This window comes from Phoca vitulina, unplaced genomic scaffold (genome assembly GCF_004348235.1).
Source record: "Phoca vitulina isolate PV1807 unplaced genomic scaffold, GSC_HSeal_1.0 scaffold18, whole genome shotgun sequence".
NCBI lineage: Eukaryota > Metazoa > Chordata > Mammalia > Carnivora > Phocidae > Phoca > Phoca vitulina.
The window spans coordinates 27714200-27730377 of NW_022589721.1; the positions used below are offsets into that span (position 1 = coordinate 27714200).

Consider the following 16178-nt stretch of genomic DNA (forward strand, 5'->3'; position numbering starts at 1 on the left):
GGGGGGGGCAAGTGCTCGGCTAGGAGGGCCTGCGTGCGCCTGGCCAGCAGCAATCAAGGACTTCGGGGGGGGGGGGGGGCGGGCAGTGGAGGTGGTCAGGTGCCCAGGAACGGGAACCTGTGTGTTGATGTGCATCACGCTATGTCCCCCGCAACTCCATCAGTAACCGAGCTGATGCTCCAGTCCCCATCGCCCTCCTCCTTCACCACAGCTAGTTCAGCACTCACACGGAGAAAAGAAGACTGCTGTTCAACTGCCGTCCATTAACCTCACAAACCACTTATCAATGACTGTCATCTAAGAATACCTGCCGATGTGTTTCAGGCACTGTGTCAGATTTTGTGTATGTGATGGAGAATAAAAGCATGGTCTGCCTCATGGATCCTTTCTCTTTCAATATGGTAATGAGTATGAGAAGGTCGTAACAGCTAATACTGAGTACGTGGTACTCCAAACCCTACTGGTACACCCATTGTAAGGATGACAAAACAGAGTCTCTGCCCCAGGTTATACAATGAGTAAGTGGTGAAGCCAGGACTGGACCCGAAGCAGACTGAGCCTCTAGAGCCTGCACATTGCTCCTCGTCCTCTATAACGCCTGCAAACAGCACACCCACCACTCCCCGCCCCAGTGTGACCGCACGCACTTAGAAGGCCCCGTGTATGGGGCTTCCAGTGCGTGGAACAGCCCTGCCTTGCTTCTGGAATCAGTGAATGATGGTCACCAAAGAACTGCAGCAAGCAGCAGGGACAGGAATTGGCAGATGAGCCAGACAAGTAGGTGAGGCTTCCTCTCCTCCACAGCTGCTCCCTCTGGACATATGTCCAGGTTGTCAAAGATCCTCAGAAACACTGATCATCACTAAGTGCTGTTAATCAGACACCATTAGGCTGTATCCACTGTAACTGCAAAGTCTATATTTATGGAACTATCCATATAACTAGATTTGATCAACACAGGTTGCCTTGTCTTTAAATTAAAAATATTTAAATCGAAGGGGCGGAGCAAAATGGTGGAGGAGTAGGAGACATGGATTTCGTCTGGCCTCAGGAATTCAGCTGGGTAGGGATCAAACCATTCTGAACACCTACAAAGTCAACAGGAGATCGAAGAAAAGAATAGCAACAACTCTCTGAACAGAAAAGCGACCGCTTTATGGAAGGTAGGACGTGCGGAGAAGTGAATCCAAGGTGTTATTCGGGAGGATAGACGGCGGGGGAGGGGACCTGCGTCGGCCACTTCTGGCAAGCGATAGACCCGCGGAGCACAAAATTGGAACTTTTAGAAGTCTGCTCCGCTGAGGGACGTCTCTCCAGTGGCTAAGCAGGGGGTGGAACCCTCGTGGGACAGTGTGGTCTCAGGACCCTCGGGGTCACAGAAAGACCGGGGGTGCCTGAGTGCGGCAGAGCTCCCAGGTATCGGAGCGGGGAAGCCGGCTGCAGAGACGGAGCAGAGGCGCGGGCTCTCAGCTCGGGGTTGCCATAAACCGTGATCCGCGGCACAGTCGGGCCACTGCTCCTCCAGCAGGGACCCAACAAGCGGCAGATCCGGGGACACTCCCCTTCCTCCCCCGGGAGGAGCGGTGCGGGAGCGCACCGCAGGGATCTGCTGGGTTTGGAGACTCCACCCGGGGTCGGGTGCCAGAGACAGAAACGCTCGGTCACAGGCCGGGTGAGCACGGAGTGCCGCCGGAGACCAGGGAGACGGGAGTGATTGACGGCTTTTCTCTGGGGGCTCACTGAGGAGCGGGACCCCGAGTTCTTGGCTCCTCCGGGGCAGAGATTGGGAGACCGCCATTTTCACTCTCCGCCTCCAAAGCTGTACGGAAAGCTTGCAGGGAACAAAAGCTCCCGAGAGCAAATCCCAGCAGATTACTTAGCCCGGACCGGCAAGGGCGGGGCAATTCAACCTCCGGCAAAGACATTTGAGAACCACGGCAACAGGCCCCTCCCCCAGGAGATCAGCGAGAACAGCCGGCCAAGACCAAGTTTACCGATCAATGAGAACGGCAGAACTCCAGCGCTAGGGGAATACTGCACATAGAATCCATGGCTTTTTTACCATGATTCTTTAGTCTTTCAAAGTTAATTTTTTTTTAACTGTCTTTCTTTGAGTTTTTCTTTTTCCCTTTTTCAACCAAAATCTTATCAATCCCTTTTTTAAAAAATATTTTTATTTTTCATTTTAAGAGTCATATTCTATCCCTTCATAGCAGTTACCCTTATTTTTGGCATATATATATAAGTTGTTCTCTCTTTAAAATTTTGAGATACAGTTTCTTCTAACAGATCAAAATATACCCTAAATCTCTAGTGTATGGTTTTGTTCTAGTCTCCTACCTGATCACATTCTCTCCCTTTTTTTTTTAAGCCTCTTCTTTCTTTTTTCAAACAACTTCTTATCAATTCCTTTTATAAAATTTTTTATAATTTTCATCTTTACAGTCATATTCCATCCCTGCATCATATCAACCCTTATTTTTGTACATATATAAGTTTTCTTTCTTTAAAATTTTGGGAGGCACTTTCTTCTAACAGACCAAAATACACCCAAAATCTACTGTATGGCACTCATCTATGCACCAGCCTGATCATATCTGATCATACTCTGTTTTTTTTTGTTTTGTTCTGTTTTTGTTTGTTTTTATCTTTTTCTTTTTCTTTTTTCTTTCTTTCCCTTTCTTTTCCCCTGGTTTCAGGTCTTTTCTGATTTCTTTAGAGTATATTTTGTGGGGACATTGTTACCCTGTTAGCATTTTGTTCTCTCATTCACATATTCTCCTCTGGACAAAATGACAAGACGGAAAAAATCACCTCAACAAAAAGAACAAGAGGCAATACCGATTGCCAGGGACCTACTCAATATGGACATTAGTACGATGTCGGATCCAGAGTTCAGAATCATCACTTTAAAGATACTAGCTGGGCTTGAAAAAAGCATAGAAGTTATTACAGAAACCCTTTCTGGAGAAATAAAAGAACTGAAATCTAACCAAGTAGAAATCAAAAAGGCTATTAATGAGGTGCAATCAAATATGGGGGCGCTAACTGCTAGGATAAATGAGGCAGAAGAAAGAATCAGTGAGATAGAAGACCAAATGATGGAAAATAAAGAAGCTGAGAAAAAGAGAGATAAACAACTACTGGATCACAAGGGCAGAATTCGAGAGAGAAGCGATACCATAAGATGAAACAACATTAGAGAAATTGGGATCCCAGAAGAAGAAGAAAGAGAGAGGGGGGCAGAAGGTATACTGGAGCAAATTATAGCAAGAACTTCCCTAATTTGGGGAAGGAAACAGGCATCAAAATCCAGGAGGCACAGAGAACCCCTCTCAAAATCAATAAAAATAGGTCAACACCCCGACATCTAATAGTAAAACTTACGAGTCTCAGAGACAAAGAGAAAATCCTGAAAGCAGCTCGGGAGAAGAGATCTGTAACCTACAATGGTAGAAACATAGACTGGCAACAGACCTATCCACAGAGACCTGGCAGGCCAGAAAGGACTGGCAGGATATATTCAGAGCACTAAACGAGAAAAATATGCAGCCAAGAATACTATATCCAGCTAGGCTGTCCTTGAAAATAGAAGGAGAGATAAAAAGCTTCCAGGACAAACAAAAACTAAAAGAATTTGCAAACACGAAACCAGCCCTACAAGAAATAATGAAAGGGGTCCTCTAAGCAAAGAGAGAGCCTAAAAGCAACATAGACCAGAAAGGAACACAGACAATATACAGTAACAGTCACCTTACAGGCAATACAATGGCACTAAATTCATATCTTTCAATAGTTACCCTGATTGTAAATGGGCTAAATGCCCCAATCAAAAGACACAGGCTACCAGATTGGATTAAAAAACAAGACCCATCGATATGCTGTCTGCAAGAGACTCATTTTAGACCCAAAGACACCCCCAGATTGAAAGTCAGGGGGTGGAAAACCATTTACCATGCTAATGGACAACAAAAGAAAGCTGGAGTGGCAATCCTTATATCAGACAAATTAGATTTTAAACCAAAGACTGTAATAAGACATGAGGAAGGACACTATATCCTACTTAAAGGGTCTATCCAACAAGAAGATCTAACAATTGTAAATATCCCTATGCCCCTAACATGGGAATGGCCAATTATACAAGGCAATTAATAACAAAAGCAAAGAAACACATTGACAACAATAAATAATAGTGGGGGACTTTAACACCCCCCTCACTGAAATGGACAGATCATCTAAGCAAAAGATCAACAAAGAAATAAAGACTTTAAATGACACACTGGATCAAATGGACTTCAGAGACATATTCACAACATTCCATCCCAAAGCAACAGAATACACATTCTTCTCTAGTGCCCATGGAACATTCTCCAGAATAGATCACATCCTACGTCACAAATCAGGTCTCAATCAGTACCAAAAGACTGGGATCATTCCCTGCCTATTTTCAGACCACAATGCTTTGAAACTAGAACTCAATCACAAGAGAAAGTCGGCAAGAACTCAAATACATGGAGGCTAAAGAGCATCCTACTGAAGAATGAATGAGTCAACCAGGAAATTAAAGAAGAATTAAAAAAATTCATGGAAACCAATGAAAATGAAAACACAACTGTTCAAAATCTTTGGGATACAGCAAAGGCAGTCCTAAGAGGAAAGTATATAGCAATACAAGCCTTTCTCAAGAAACAAGAAAGGTCTCAAGTACACAACCTAACCCTACACCTAAAGGAGCTGGAGAAAGAACAGCAAATAAAGCCTAAACCCAGCAGGAGAAGAGAAATAATAAAGATCAGAGCAGAAATCAATGAAATAGAAACCAAAAGAACAGTAGAACAGATCAACGAAACTAGGAGCTGGTTCTTTGAAAGAATTAACAAGATTGATAAACCCCTGGCCAGACTTACCAAAAAGAAAAGAGAAAGGAACCAAATCAACAAAATCATGAATGAAAGAGGAGAGATCACAACCAACAGCAAAGAAATACAAACAATTATAAGAACATATTATGAGCAACTCTATGCCAGCAAATTAGATAACCTCGAAGAAATGGATGCATTCCTAGAGATCTATCAACTACCAAAACTGAACCAGGAAGAAATAGAAAACCTGAACAGACCTATAACCACTAAGGAAATAGAAGCAGTCATCAAAAATCTCCCAAAACACAAAAGCCCAGGGCCAGATGGCTTCCCAGGGGAAGTCTACCAAACATTTAAAGAAGAATTAATACCTATTCTTCTGAAACTGTTCCAAAAATAGAAATGGAAGGAAAACTTCCAAACTCGTTTTATGAGGCCACCATTACCTTGATCCCCAAACCAAAGACCCCATGAAGAAGGAGAATTACAGACCAGTATCCTTGATGAACATGGATGCAAAAATTCTCACCAAAATACTAGCTAATAGTATCCAACAGTACATTAAAAGGATTATTCACCACGACCAAGTGGGATTTATCCCTGGGCTGCAAGGTTGGTTCAACATCTGCCAATCAATCAACGTGATACAATACATTAACAAAAGAAAGAACAAGAATCATATGATCCTCTCAATAGATGCAGAAAAAGCATTTGACAAAGTACAGCATCCTTTCTTGATCAAAACTCTTCAGAGTATAGGGATATAGGGATAGAGGGTACATACCTCAATATCATAAAAGCCATCTATGAAAAACCTACAGCGAATATCATTCTCAATGGGGAAAAACTGAGAGCTTTCCCCCTAAGGTCAGGAACGCGGCAGGGATGTCCACTATCACCACTGCTATTCAACATAGTATTAGAAGTCCTAGCCACAGCAATCAGACAACAAAAAGAAATAAAAGGCAACCAAATCGGCAAAGAAGAAGTCAAACTCTCACTCTTTGCAGATGATATGATACTTTATGTGGAAAGCCCAAAAGACTCCACCCCAAAACTGCTAGAACTCATACAGGAATTCAGTAAAGTGGCAGGATATAAAATCAATGCAGAGAAATCAGTGGCATTCCTACACACCAACAACAAGACAGAAGAAAGAGAAAGTAAGGAGTCGATCCCATTTACAATTGCACCCAAAACCCTAAGATACCTAGGAATAAATCTAACCAAACAGGCAAAGGATCTGTACTTAGAAAACTGTAAAATACTCATGGAAGAAATTGAGGAAGACACAAAGAAATGGAAAAACGTTCCATGCTCATGGATTGGAAGAACAAATATTGTAAAGATGTCAATGCTACCTAGAGCAATCTACACATTCAATGCAATCCCCATCAAAATACCATCCACTTTTTTCAAAGAAATGGAACAAATAATCCTAAAATTTGTACGGAACCAGAAAAGACCCCGAATAGCCAGAGGAATGTTGAAAAAGAAAAGCAAAGCTGGCGGCATCACAATTCCAGACTTCAAGCTCTATTACAAAGCTGTCATCATCAAGACAGTATGGTACTGGCACAAAAACAGACACACAGATCAATGGAACAGAAGAGAGAGCCCAGAAATGGACCCTCAACTCTATGGTCAACTAATCTTTGACAAAGCAGGAAAGAATGTCCAATGGGAAAAAGACAGTCTCTTCAACAAATGGTGTTGGGAAAATTGGACAGCCACATGCAGAAGAATGAAACTGGACCATTTCCTTACACCACACACAAAAATAGACTCCAAATGGTTGAAAGACCTAAATGTGAGACAGGAGTCCATCAAAATCCTAAAGGAGAACACAGGCAGCAACCTCTTCGACCTCAGCCGCAGCAACTTCTTCCTAGAAACATCGCCAAAGGCAAGGGAGGCAAGGGCAGAAATGAACTATTGGGACTTCATCATGATAAAAAGCTTTTGCACAGCAAAGAAAACAGTCAACAAAACCAAAAGACAACCGACAGAATGGGAGAAGATACTTGCAAATGACATATCAGATAAAGGGCTAGTATCCAAAATCTATAAAGAACTTATCAAACTCAACACCCAAAGAACAAAGAATCCAATCAAGAAATGGGCAGAAGACATGAACAGACATTTTTCCAAAGAAGACATCCAAACGGCCAACAGACACATGAAAAAGTGCTCAACATCGCTTGGCATCAGGGAAATCCAAATCAAAACCTCAATGAGATACCACCTCACACAGTCAGAATGGCTAAAATTAACAAGTCAGGAAATGACAGATGTTGGCGGGGATGCGGAGAAAGGGGAACCCTCCTACACTGTTGGTGGGAATGCAAGCTGGTGCAGTCACTCTGGAAACCAGTATGGAGGTTCCTCAAAAAGCTGAAAATAGAGCTACCATATGATCCAGCAATTGCACTACTGGGTATTTACCCCAAAGATACAAATGTAGGGATCCAAAGTGGTATGTGCACCCCGATGTTTATAGCAGCAATGTCCACAACAGCCAAACTGGAAAGAGGCAAGATGTCCATCAACAGATGAATGGATAAAGAAGATGTGGTATGTATATACAATGGAATATTATGCAGCCATCTAAAGGAATGAGATCTTGCCATTTGCAATGACGTGGATGGAAATGGGAGGGTGTTATGCTGAGCGAAATAAGTCAAACAGAGAAAGACATGTATCATATGACCTCACTGATATGAGGAATTCTTAATCTCAGGAAACAAACTGAGGGTTGCTGGAGTGGGGGTGGGAAGGATGGGGTGGCTGGGTGATAGACATTGGGGAGGGTATGTGCTATGGTGAACGCTGTGAATTGTGCAAGACTGTTGAATCACAGATCTGTACCTCTGAAACAAATAATGCAATATATGTTAAGGAAAAAAAAAAAGAAAGAAGAAGAAGATAGCAGGAGGGGAAGAATGAAGGGGGGGAAATCGGAGGGGGAGATGAACCATGAGAGATGATGGACTCTGAAAAACAAACTGAGGGTTCTAGAGGGGAGGGGGGAGAGGATGGGTTAGCGGGGTGATGGGTATTAAAGAGGGCACGTTCTGCATGGAGCACTGGGTGTTATGCACAAACAATGAATCACGGAACACTACATCAAAAACTAATGATGTAATGTATGGTGATTAACGTAACAATAAAAAATTTAAAAAAATATTTAAATCGATTGTAGTTCATAAACACCAGAGGGTACCATTCACATAATGTAATTAAAATATTCAAATTTGGAAGTCAGTACTACGCCTGCATGCTAAACCCATGGCTAATTTCAGGAAACCAATTTGGATCTTTCTCAAATGATAAAGAAACCCAGAGGTGATAGATCTTATTGGTATAAAGAACACTGGAGAAAGAAACCCTGGATTTAGAATGTTAATTAAATAAACAAATCACGGGGCGCCTGGGTGGCTCAGTCGTTAAGCGTCTGCCTTCGGCTCAGGTCATGGTCCCAGGGTCCTGGGATCGAGCCCCGCATCGGGCTCCCTGCTCGGCGGGAAGCCTGCTTCTCCCTCTCCCACTCCCCCTGCTTGTGTTCCCTCTCTCGCTGTCTCTCTCTCTGTCAAATAAATAAATAAAATCTTTAAAAAAATAAAAAAATAAATCACATTATTTTCTCCTCTAATGCAACATCTAAATGGTCTTAGGAAAATCTTTTGCTTTGATTTTTTTGGTATCATTACACAAATACCTGATAAAAGCCCTCAGTGCCCTGTTTCCCGCCAACGATAATGAATCTGATGAAGATGCTAAGCAGCCGACATCTGACTCTCAAGCGCAAGCCTTGCTCGCTACCACAGTGAACTGACGCACAGAGCTGCAACGTCCACATGACTGCCATTACATCAGCTCACTCCAGATGTTCCCCAGGCAGGGAGAGAGCCACTCTTGCCACTGCGTTTTAGAAAGTGATCAGGCAGAACTTTTAAAGGTCAGACCCCTTGATGTGCTTATTCCACGTCTGGGAATCTACTGAGAGAAAATGTACAAAATTGGAACAAAGGTGTTCACCGCACAACTTTTCACAGCATTGTGAAGAGTGGAAAGCTGCTGAAAGGTCCCAACATAAGGAACTAGCTTGTTTGCATGTTTATTTTTTTCCTTCTTTCATTCAAAAAAGTACTCCAAGCCCTGGGGACACAATAGAGACAAAAATAAATACAACTCATGCTCTCTTGGAGCCCACTTTCTGGAGGAAGGGATGGGCCAGACTAATAACCATAGAAATGAGCAGCTAAGGACCACAGGCTCCCTGTGGTGAAGGGAAAAGACAGGATGATGCTCTCTGAGCCCAGATCAGGGCAAACTGATCAGTCTAGGGGGCCGGCTGTCCTGAGCACTGGACATTTGAGCAGATAGCTAAGGATGAACAGGAGTTAAGCAAGCCAGGGACAGGGGAGGCATCCAGAATGAGGAAGAGGCACCTTCAAGGAGAGAGCAAGGAAGTACAAGGGCCCAGAGGGCTAGAGCACCTGCTAGAGCCCAGAGACCACGGGCAGCCCATCGATGAGGAGACAAGGCTGGAGAAGTGGCAGCCTCAGGAGGCCCCACAGGCCAAGTTCTCCTAACAGTGTGAGGCCTTGAAGAGTACAATCACATGGGCATTTTACCAGATCTCATTGGCTACAGTGTGAAGAGCTGAGCAGATTACAGAGGATCCTCATCACAATGTAACATGTCACTACAGAAGGATTTGTGAATAATCTGAGTAACGGAGGAAAATAAGTACAATGTGATTAAGTATTAAAAACAAGAGACAAAATTGCATTATAAAATATAAACTCAATTTTATAAAACATATGGGCTGAAAAAAGGCTGGAAGGAGATACATTAAAAACATTAACAGTGACTATGTTACGGCGGTGAGATTACAAATGACGCTTGTTCTTACAGTTTTCTGCACTTCCAAAATTTTCCACAGAATGAGTCTGTGTCCTATTTGTGTGAGAACCTACCTGATATGTTGATGTAACCTAGAAGTTTGTATCTATATTTTGCAAAGCAAAATAGTCATGTAAAAAAAGTCTCTTTCCTATTCGGTAATTTGTACTATAAAATATTAACAGAATACATGACAATCGGAATACAGCCTAAATCTGCTGTTTAGATATTGTGTCCATTTGCCTGTTAACTAGATGACCAGTTAGCTGAACCCATCCCCAGCAGACCTTGAAATAGTGTACAGATAGTTGGCTAAGGTTACAAATCAACTTGGGACCAGAACGATCTTCAAATTTAATTCCGTGACAGTTTTGCCAAAGGAATAAGTATTTTTATAACTTCATCAATAAATTCAGCTGCTCATAGCTGCAAGCATACAGGACTGAGGCTACAAATTAATGAAGCATCCCACATGACATCATGTTCATGTATTTTGTCATTTATTCTCAACACTAGAAGAAGTCACGGTGTACTAGAGTCAATCTTACGGCTAGTATAATGGAGGCTCAAAGGCAAACCCACTTGGGTCAAACACACAGAGTAAAAGCTTCATCCCGACGACAGCCGTGCCGATCCTGTTCTCTCTCCTCCCCAGTGCCTGGCACATAACAGGCTTTTAATCTGTTGAGCTGAGCCCCAGTAGAAGAGTCTAGAGCCAAGCCAGGTCTGTTTGGCACTAAAAGCTATGCTCTCTTCAAGAACAGCTCATTTCCCCTCTTCCAGAAACAGGTGAAACCCACTGGCAACTGACATTTTCACTGTCTGTCCTCTCAGCTGGGAAAATGTTTGCAGAGCTCAGATGATCAGTTTGCTAAGCCACCTGCGCAGGTACCGATCGTAGCTGAGACCCCGGAGAGGGTGTGGAAAACGTACCGACTCTCAACGGACCCAATGTGTTTGGAGGGCAGTTTTCAATGTCGACTACAGTTTTAAATTCTCATATCCTTCGAGACAGCAATTTCAACTCCAGCAATTTACGCCACAGGAAGTTGTGAAGAAGTACAGAAAGACGAAGGTAGCAGAACTCTGTGGGCAGCATTGTCCATCGAGCAAAAACTGACTACAGAAACTACTGCACCCATTCAATAGCAAACGCCTGTTAGAAACTATGTACTGAGAAAGATTTTCAAGGTGTGGTAAGTTAAAAAAAAACTGGTAACAGAGCATTTGCTATTTTGTATTAGAAAAAAAATAACAAAATTAAAGTGCTATATTTTAGTATATCATGAAAAAATTATGGTGGCATATGACCAAACTGTCAATAGCAATTGCCTCTAGAAGAACTATGGGTTACTTTAACCCTACATCATCTGGAGTGCTGGAACTTTCTCCAAGATGCTTGTGTTACTTTTAAAAGTGTGGGGGGCAGGGGATTTTTTTTTCTCATCATAGTATGTGCAGCTTTAAAAATCAGCATATTTACTAAGGCCTTGTTTATACCTCTTTTTATCAGGCTGAACATACGTTTGCCTTAAGTAACATGATCTACCTTCATCCAGCCAACTGGTGCTCGGTTCCAAAAGCGTGTGGATCTGCCACGCATTCCACAGAAGCAACGCGGGCTCAGTCAACACGCAAGGACCATGACGGAGGGTCTGACTCCTGGGTTACATCCAGAAACCAACGTCGTCCACAACTCAGTCTGCAAACGGAGTCCTGATAAAGTAACGTGCTGGTCCCCTGGCCGGCTACGGCCATCACGGGAGTCCAGCCCCAGCTGGAGCGCACGGGACAGACACCTTACCTGCTGGACTTCATGGGTTGCTCATACGGTGTCTGCTGAATGGCATACTCCTGGTACCCTCTCCGAGGCGCCAGGTCGGCCAGGGTGGCCTCGGGGTTGGCAGCGCCCGTCTCTGGGGGCCCGGCCTCCACCGGAACGATCCTGGTAGCACCTGAGATGAGGACAAGGCACCGCACATTGAGGAGGCACCACGAGGGGCTCTGACCCCACCCCACACAGGGGCACGGCCCTGGGAAGTGTGTGTCTTCACTGTATAGCACCTTGCAAGGTATTGGTTTTCCTGCAGTTCACACATTTAACGTGTGTGTGTGTGTGTGTGCGCGGAGGGGACAGGGCAAGTTTTCTAGGAATCTAGCAAAACATCCTTCTGGGCCTCCTGAGTGGCGCAGTTGGTGGAGTGTCCGACTCTTGGTTTTGGCTCAGGTCGTGATCTCAGAGTCATGAGATCAAGTCCCACGTCAGGCTCCCTGCTCAGTGTGGAGTCTGCTTGAGATTCGCGCTCCCTCTCTCTCTGCCCCTCCTGCTCTCTCCCTAAAATAAATAAATAACATCCTTCTGAGGTAATTTTCACTTGATGTATTAAAAAAAAAACAGGGAAGACAGGGATATCCGTACACGTATGTTCACCTCCCAGGTTTCCTATAGGACCACCTGTGTCCCACTCTGAGTAAATGGAAAACTGCATCACGAGATTATGGAGCGGTGGCATCGGCTGTAAATAGGAATCCAAGCTGCCAAGGGTCCAGTCCCACAAACGACATGACCTTACCATTGGTGGGCCGGTTTCTACCCTAGCAAATGAAGGGTGTGGAGTGGAGAAACACAAAGGTCCCTTTGCTTGTGCACTTCTAGGATGCGGAACGATCAAAGGCTTGTATAGCAGTGGACATGAGCACACACACGTGCATCAAAGAAAAGGCTCCAATCTACCCCATTTCTAGAATAGCAGAGCCATCAATTACATGTTTACCCCCACTTACGGAAAGCTCAAAGGACTACCAGCAATTTTAGAGAAGTTACCGAGGGAATCTCCAGAGACGCGAGGAACAGGAGCCGCTCCCTCTCCGAGGTTTTGCTTCCCGGGCCGATACTGCTCTGAAGCAGGGGGCAGACAAAGCAACTTTCCAGAAAGTTCTAGCCACATGTTTTTACGTGCCTTATTTCCTACCGATCATCCTACTCTGTACTGAGGGATAAAGAGGCACTTATCTGGCATTTCCACTTTAAATAAGGAGTGACTATTACCATTGAAACGAGGTGCGTCAAAAGCTGTAGCTGCTCTTAAAATCCTACACTTGATTTTTAAATATTATTTGACAACTATCACCCCAAGTGGATAGGAAAAAAACCATCATAATACTTTGGAACCTGCTATCATAAACTGCTTTTTGTCTAAAGTATCCCTTCCTGAAAGACCTTTTTTAAAAAAGGTAGTATAATATCTCCACTCTATTTTATGTGAAAGGAAAAGGGAGACCAAAATCTCCAGTATTATAAACTATGTGATAAGCCTACTAAAAATGGGCGGAGGGACCATGAGAGTGCGGGTTCTGGGGAGCAGGCGCATCCGTCTGATCTGAGTAGGTCTGTCTCCCACGGGGGCCCCAACACTGAGGGCAGTAAGGGAAGGGCACCCCTGGGCCAGGGGCTGGACTAGGGGAGCAGAGGAAAGAAACGTGCTGATCGGGCCTCTGGCAGCAACAGCAGGCCCCCAGCACCTCTCCTCTACATGCTATCCACGACAGCCCTGCAGGAACAGGCCCACCGTGGCGCCACGGGAATGGGTAACCAGAGGGAGACCCCGTCAGTGAGCCAGCTGCCCAGGACCACAGGGTCCAAGCTGTCGGGCTGCCCAGTACAGACTCGCCAAAAGATGCGTGTTTTGCCCCTTCCTGCTTGCTGTGGTCACCTGGAATCGCTTCATGGGCCGTTAAAACCACACTGATGATGGGTTTCTTCACTCCGGAAATCTGCCCGGCCTCCTTTCCCGAGGGGATCTTCTGGACTTTCTCTGTCCTCTGTGTCCGTGGCCTCCTTGGGGTCTTTTCTCGATCATCTTCCTTATACTTCCTTTCCAGTTCAAGGTCAGATTCATCACCTAAAGAGCAAATAATACCTAGATTTATAAAATATCCTTTTAGATCAGTGACAGAACTGGAGAGTTCACATAACCTTTTTATAAAGGGACAGTAAAAGAAATATTTATGTGTGATATATACACGCTGGTCCTCCCTGCTATGCGGGCCTCTCACTCGCTTCAGGCACTGTCTTTGGTTCTTCGGGCTCTCGTCTGATTCAGTAAATACTCCCCGCACCGCTGCCACGGGCCAGCATCAAGGCACCGGGGGGACCCAGTGCTGACAGAGCAGGCATAACTCTTCACCTTGTTCTCACAAAGCCTACCAGACTTCAGAGTTCCTACAGAAGATATGGTCTCCAAGATTTACAGCCTAGGGAGAATCAATCAAGCTACAACTACTAGCTACCTTCTATGACCTTCTATGGTGGATATAAAGGCCCACAAGGCACAGACGCAGACCCTCTCCTCAAAAGCCCTGCAGTCTGGTGGGAGAGACGGGCAAGGACAGTCAGCTGTGTGCCAACTGAAATGAGGAGCGATGGAAGAATCCAAAACCATCAGCTCTGCGTGCTGTGTAGCTACAGCTTCATGGAGACACAGGGAGGTAGAAATAAAACACTGGAGGGAGTAAAAGCTAGGTCCTAGAGGGCCCTCCATCCCTGAGTGCAGTGCTCATGGAGACCAGGCTCATAGCGTGAGTGGGCGAAGCCACCAAGTGGGGCTCTGGTGACAGAGCACAGGCCCCAGAGCCAGTCGGGGCCGCCCTGTCAGGGCCGGGGACAAAGTCACCAGATCTCTTGATTATTCAAAGGGAGACAGGAAATCCACTTTTTACATGAAATCTGATTTTTCAAGGTTGACACTAATCTAAAAAATCTTAATACAATGGGAGAGCCAAGCACAACATGTCTGAGGTTGCTCTTGACCCACAGCACCCTCCTGCCGCTGTGGAAGGCAGTGGTGAGCTGCTGGAGCATTTTATGTGGGAGAAGGGCTACCCTACATCCGTGCTTCGAACCCGTGCCACCACTGAGGAAGATGAACTGAATGGGTTCAAAAGACATTTCAACACACGAAAGAATGGCTGTGTCAGCCACAGAAGGAACAGCTAACTTCACACGGCTAGACTTGGCAGTAGCCTGAGGGCTAAGAAACACTCCAATACCAAAGTGAAGAATAAAAGTGCAAGCGATCTCTTGAATGCAGGCTGTTCCAGATTCCGAAGGAAATAGGGGAGGAAGGGGAAAGGTGTTTTCTGTCTTAGAATCACAACCACAAACCTGAAATAACTTGCCCAAGAATCACCTCTTCAGAACATCATGACAAGCAGAGGGAACCACTCCACACAGCCTGTTAGCAGAGATGAACACAGGGTGGGGGCTTGGTTGCAGGACACGCACACGGTGGACGGACAGTGGGGGCTCAGAAAGCACTGGCAAGGGGCGGCGGTGGGCGGGGGGGCGTCACGCAGGTGAAGTTAGAACCGCACAGCAATAAAGCAGAAGCTAGAGAAGACCGGAGAAACCAAAGGGAGACTGCCTGGGGCAACTCGGTAAGTCTGTGCTTACCACGATTCAGTCTGCCTGCAGCCAGACATCAGTGTACCAACATTCGCCCGGACGGACAAGATAAAACGGAGAAGCACAAATTCTCGGGGAGGCCTGCTGGTGGGAGGAAGGCTCTCTCAAGATGAGGCGAGGAAAACACACGGCTAATGGGGCAGAGTGATGAAAATATCCACTAATATTCTGTGTTCTACAGATGACATCTTTTGGTGCTTGTCCCCATAATCCAGGTGGTGCCTGGAACATGTGTAGACCTGGTGGAAACAGTCTTAGGGAATTTAATTGCCTGGAAAGGGTCCTTAGTCACATAATTAGTGTGAGCACGAAACACGTTAACGTTGAATTTGAATAGAAAAATTAGCAGATGAGAGCATGAATCAGACGGACTGTGCATTACTACTCTCCAAGGCCAAAGGGGAAAGTCAAGGACCATCACACAGGTCCATCCTTTGAGGAACATCACAAGTCCTGTAGAGCTAAAGAACAGGGCAAAACAAGGGACCTGCAAAATCGCTGCCAGTGCTCACGTTCTGTGAGGTTGGATTTGCACCATGCCTAATGGGAACTTTTTCTATCATTCTGTAGTGGCTATATTAAACACACCTCAAAAAGTCTACAAATCGCCTGAGTCACAGAAGTTCTTTATGGGGCCTACATACTGTATGATACGCGTGCATAAGCAACTACAGTAGAATATACTGGATGCTATGAAGAGGTAGAAACAACATATCGAGGAATTTTTGTGCTTTTAAAATGATACTCCAGTTCATAAAAGAACTCACCTGGGGATACAATTCACTATGTGGGCAACACACCAGGAATAGATATGTTCATATAAAAAAAAAAAAGCCCCCAGAAACAACAACCAGCACCCTAAGAATCCGAGCTTGCCATGAGCTGAACCCGGGTTAACCACATGAATCAACTAAAGAACCACAAGTATCCACACAGCGGTAGCC

General features: G+C 44.9%; 1 protein-coding gene across 3 annotated transcripts in view; it reads right to left on the minus strand.

The window, feature by feature from the left end:
- Positions 1-16178, minus strand: part of ZFAT (zinc finger and AT-hook domain containing) — a 216930-nt gene that overhangs the window by 133108 nt on the left and 67644 nt on the right. For all 3 annotated transcript variants that reach the window (XM_032415477.1, XM_032415478.1, XM_032415479.1), the window contains 2 exons: positions 13484-13672; positions 11575-11725 (listed from right to left, as the gene is read on the minus strand). In XM_032415477.1, coding sequence (XP_032271368.1) covers positions 11575-11725; positions 13484-13672 — 340 coding nt within the window. The remainder of the gene's footprint in view (positions 1-11574; positions 11726-13483; positions 13673-16178) is intronic.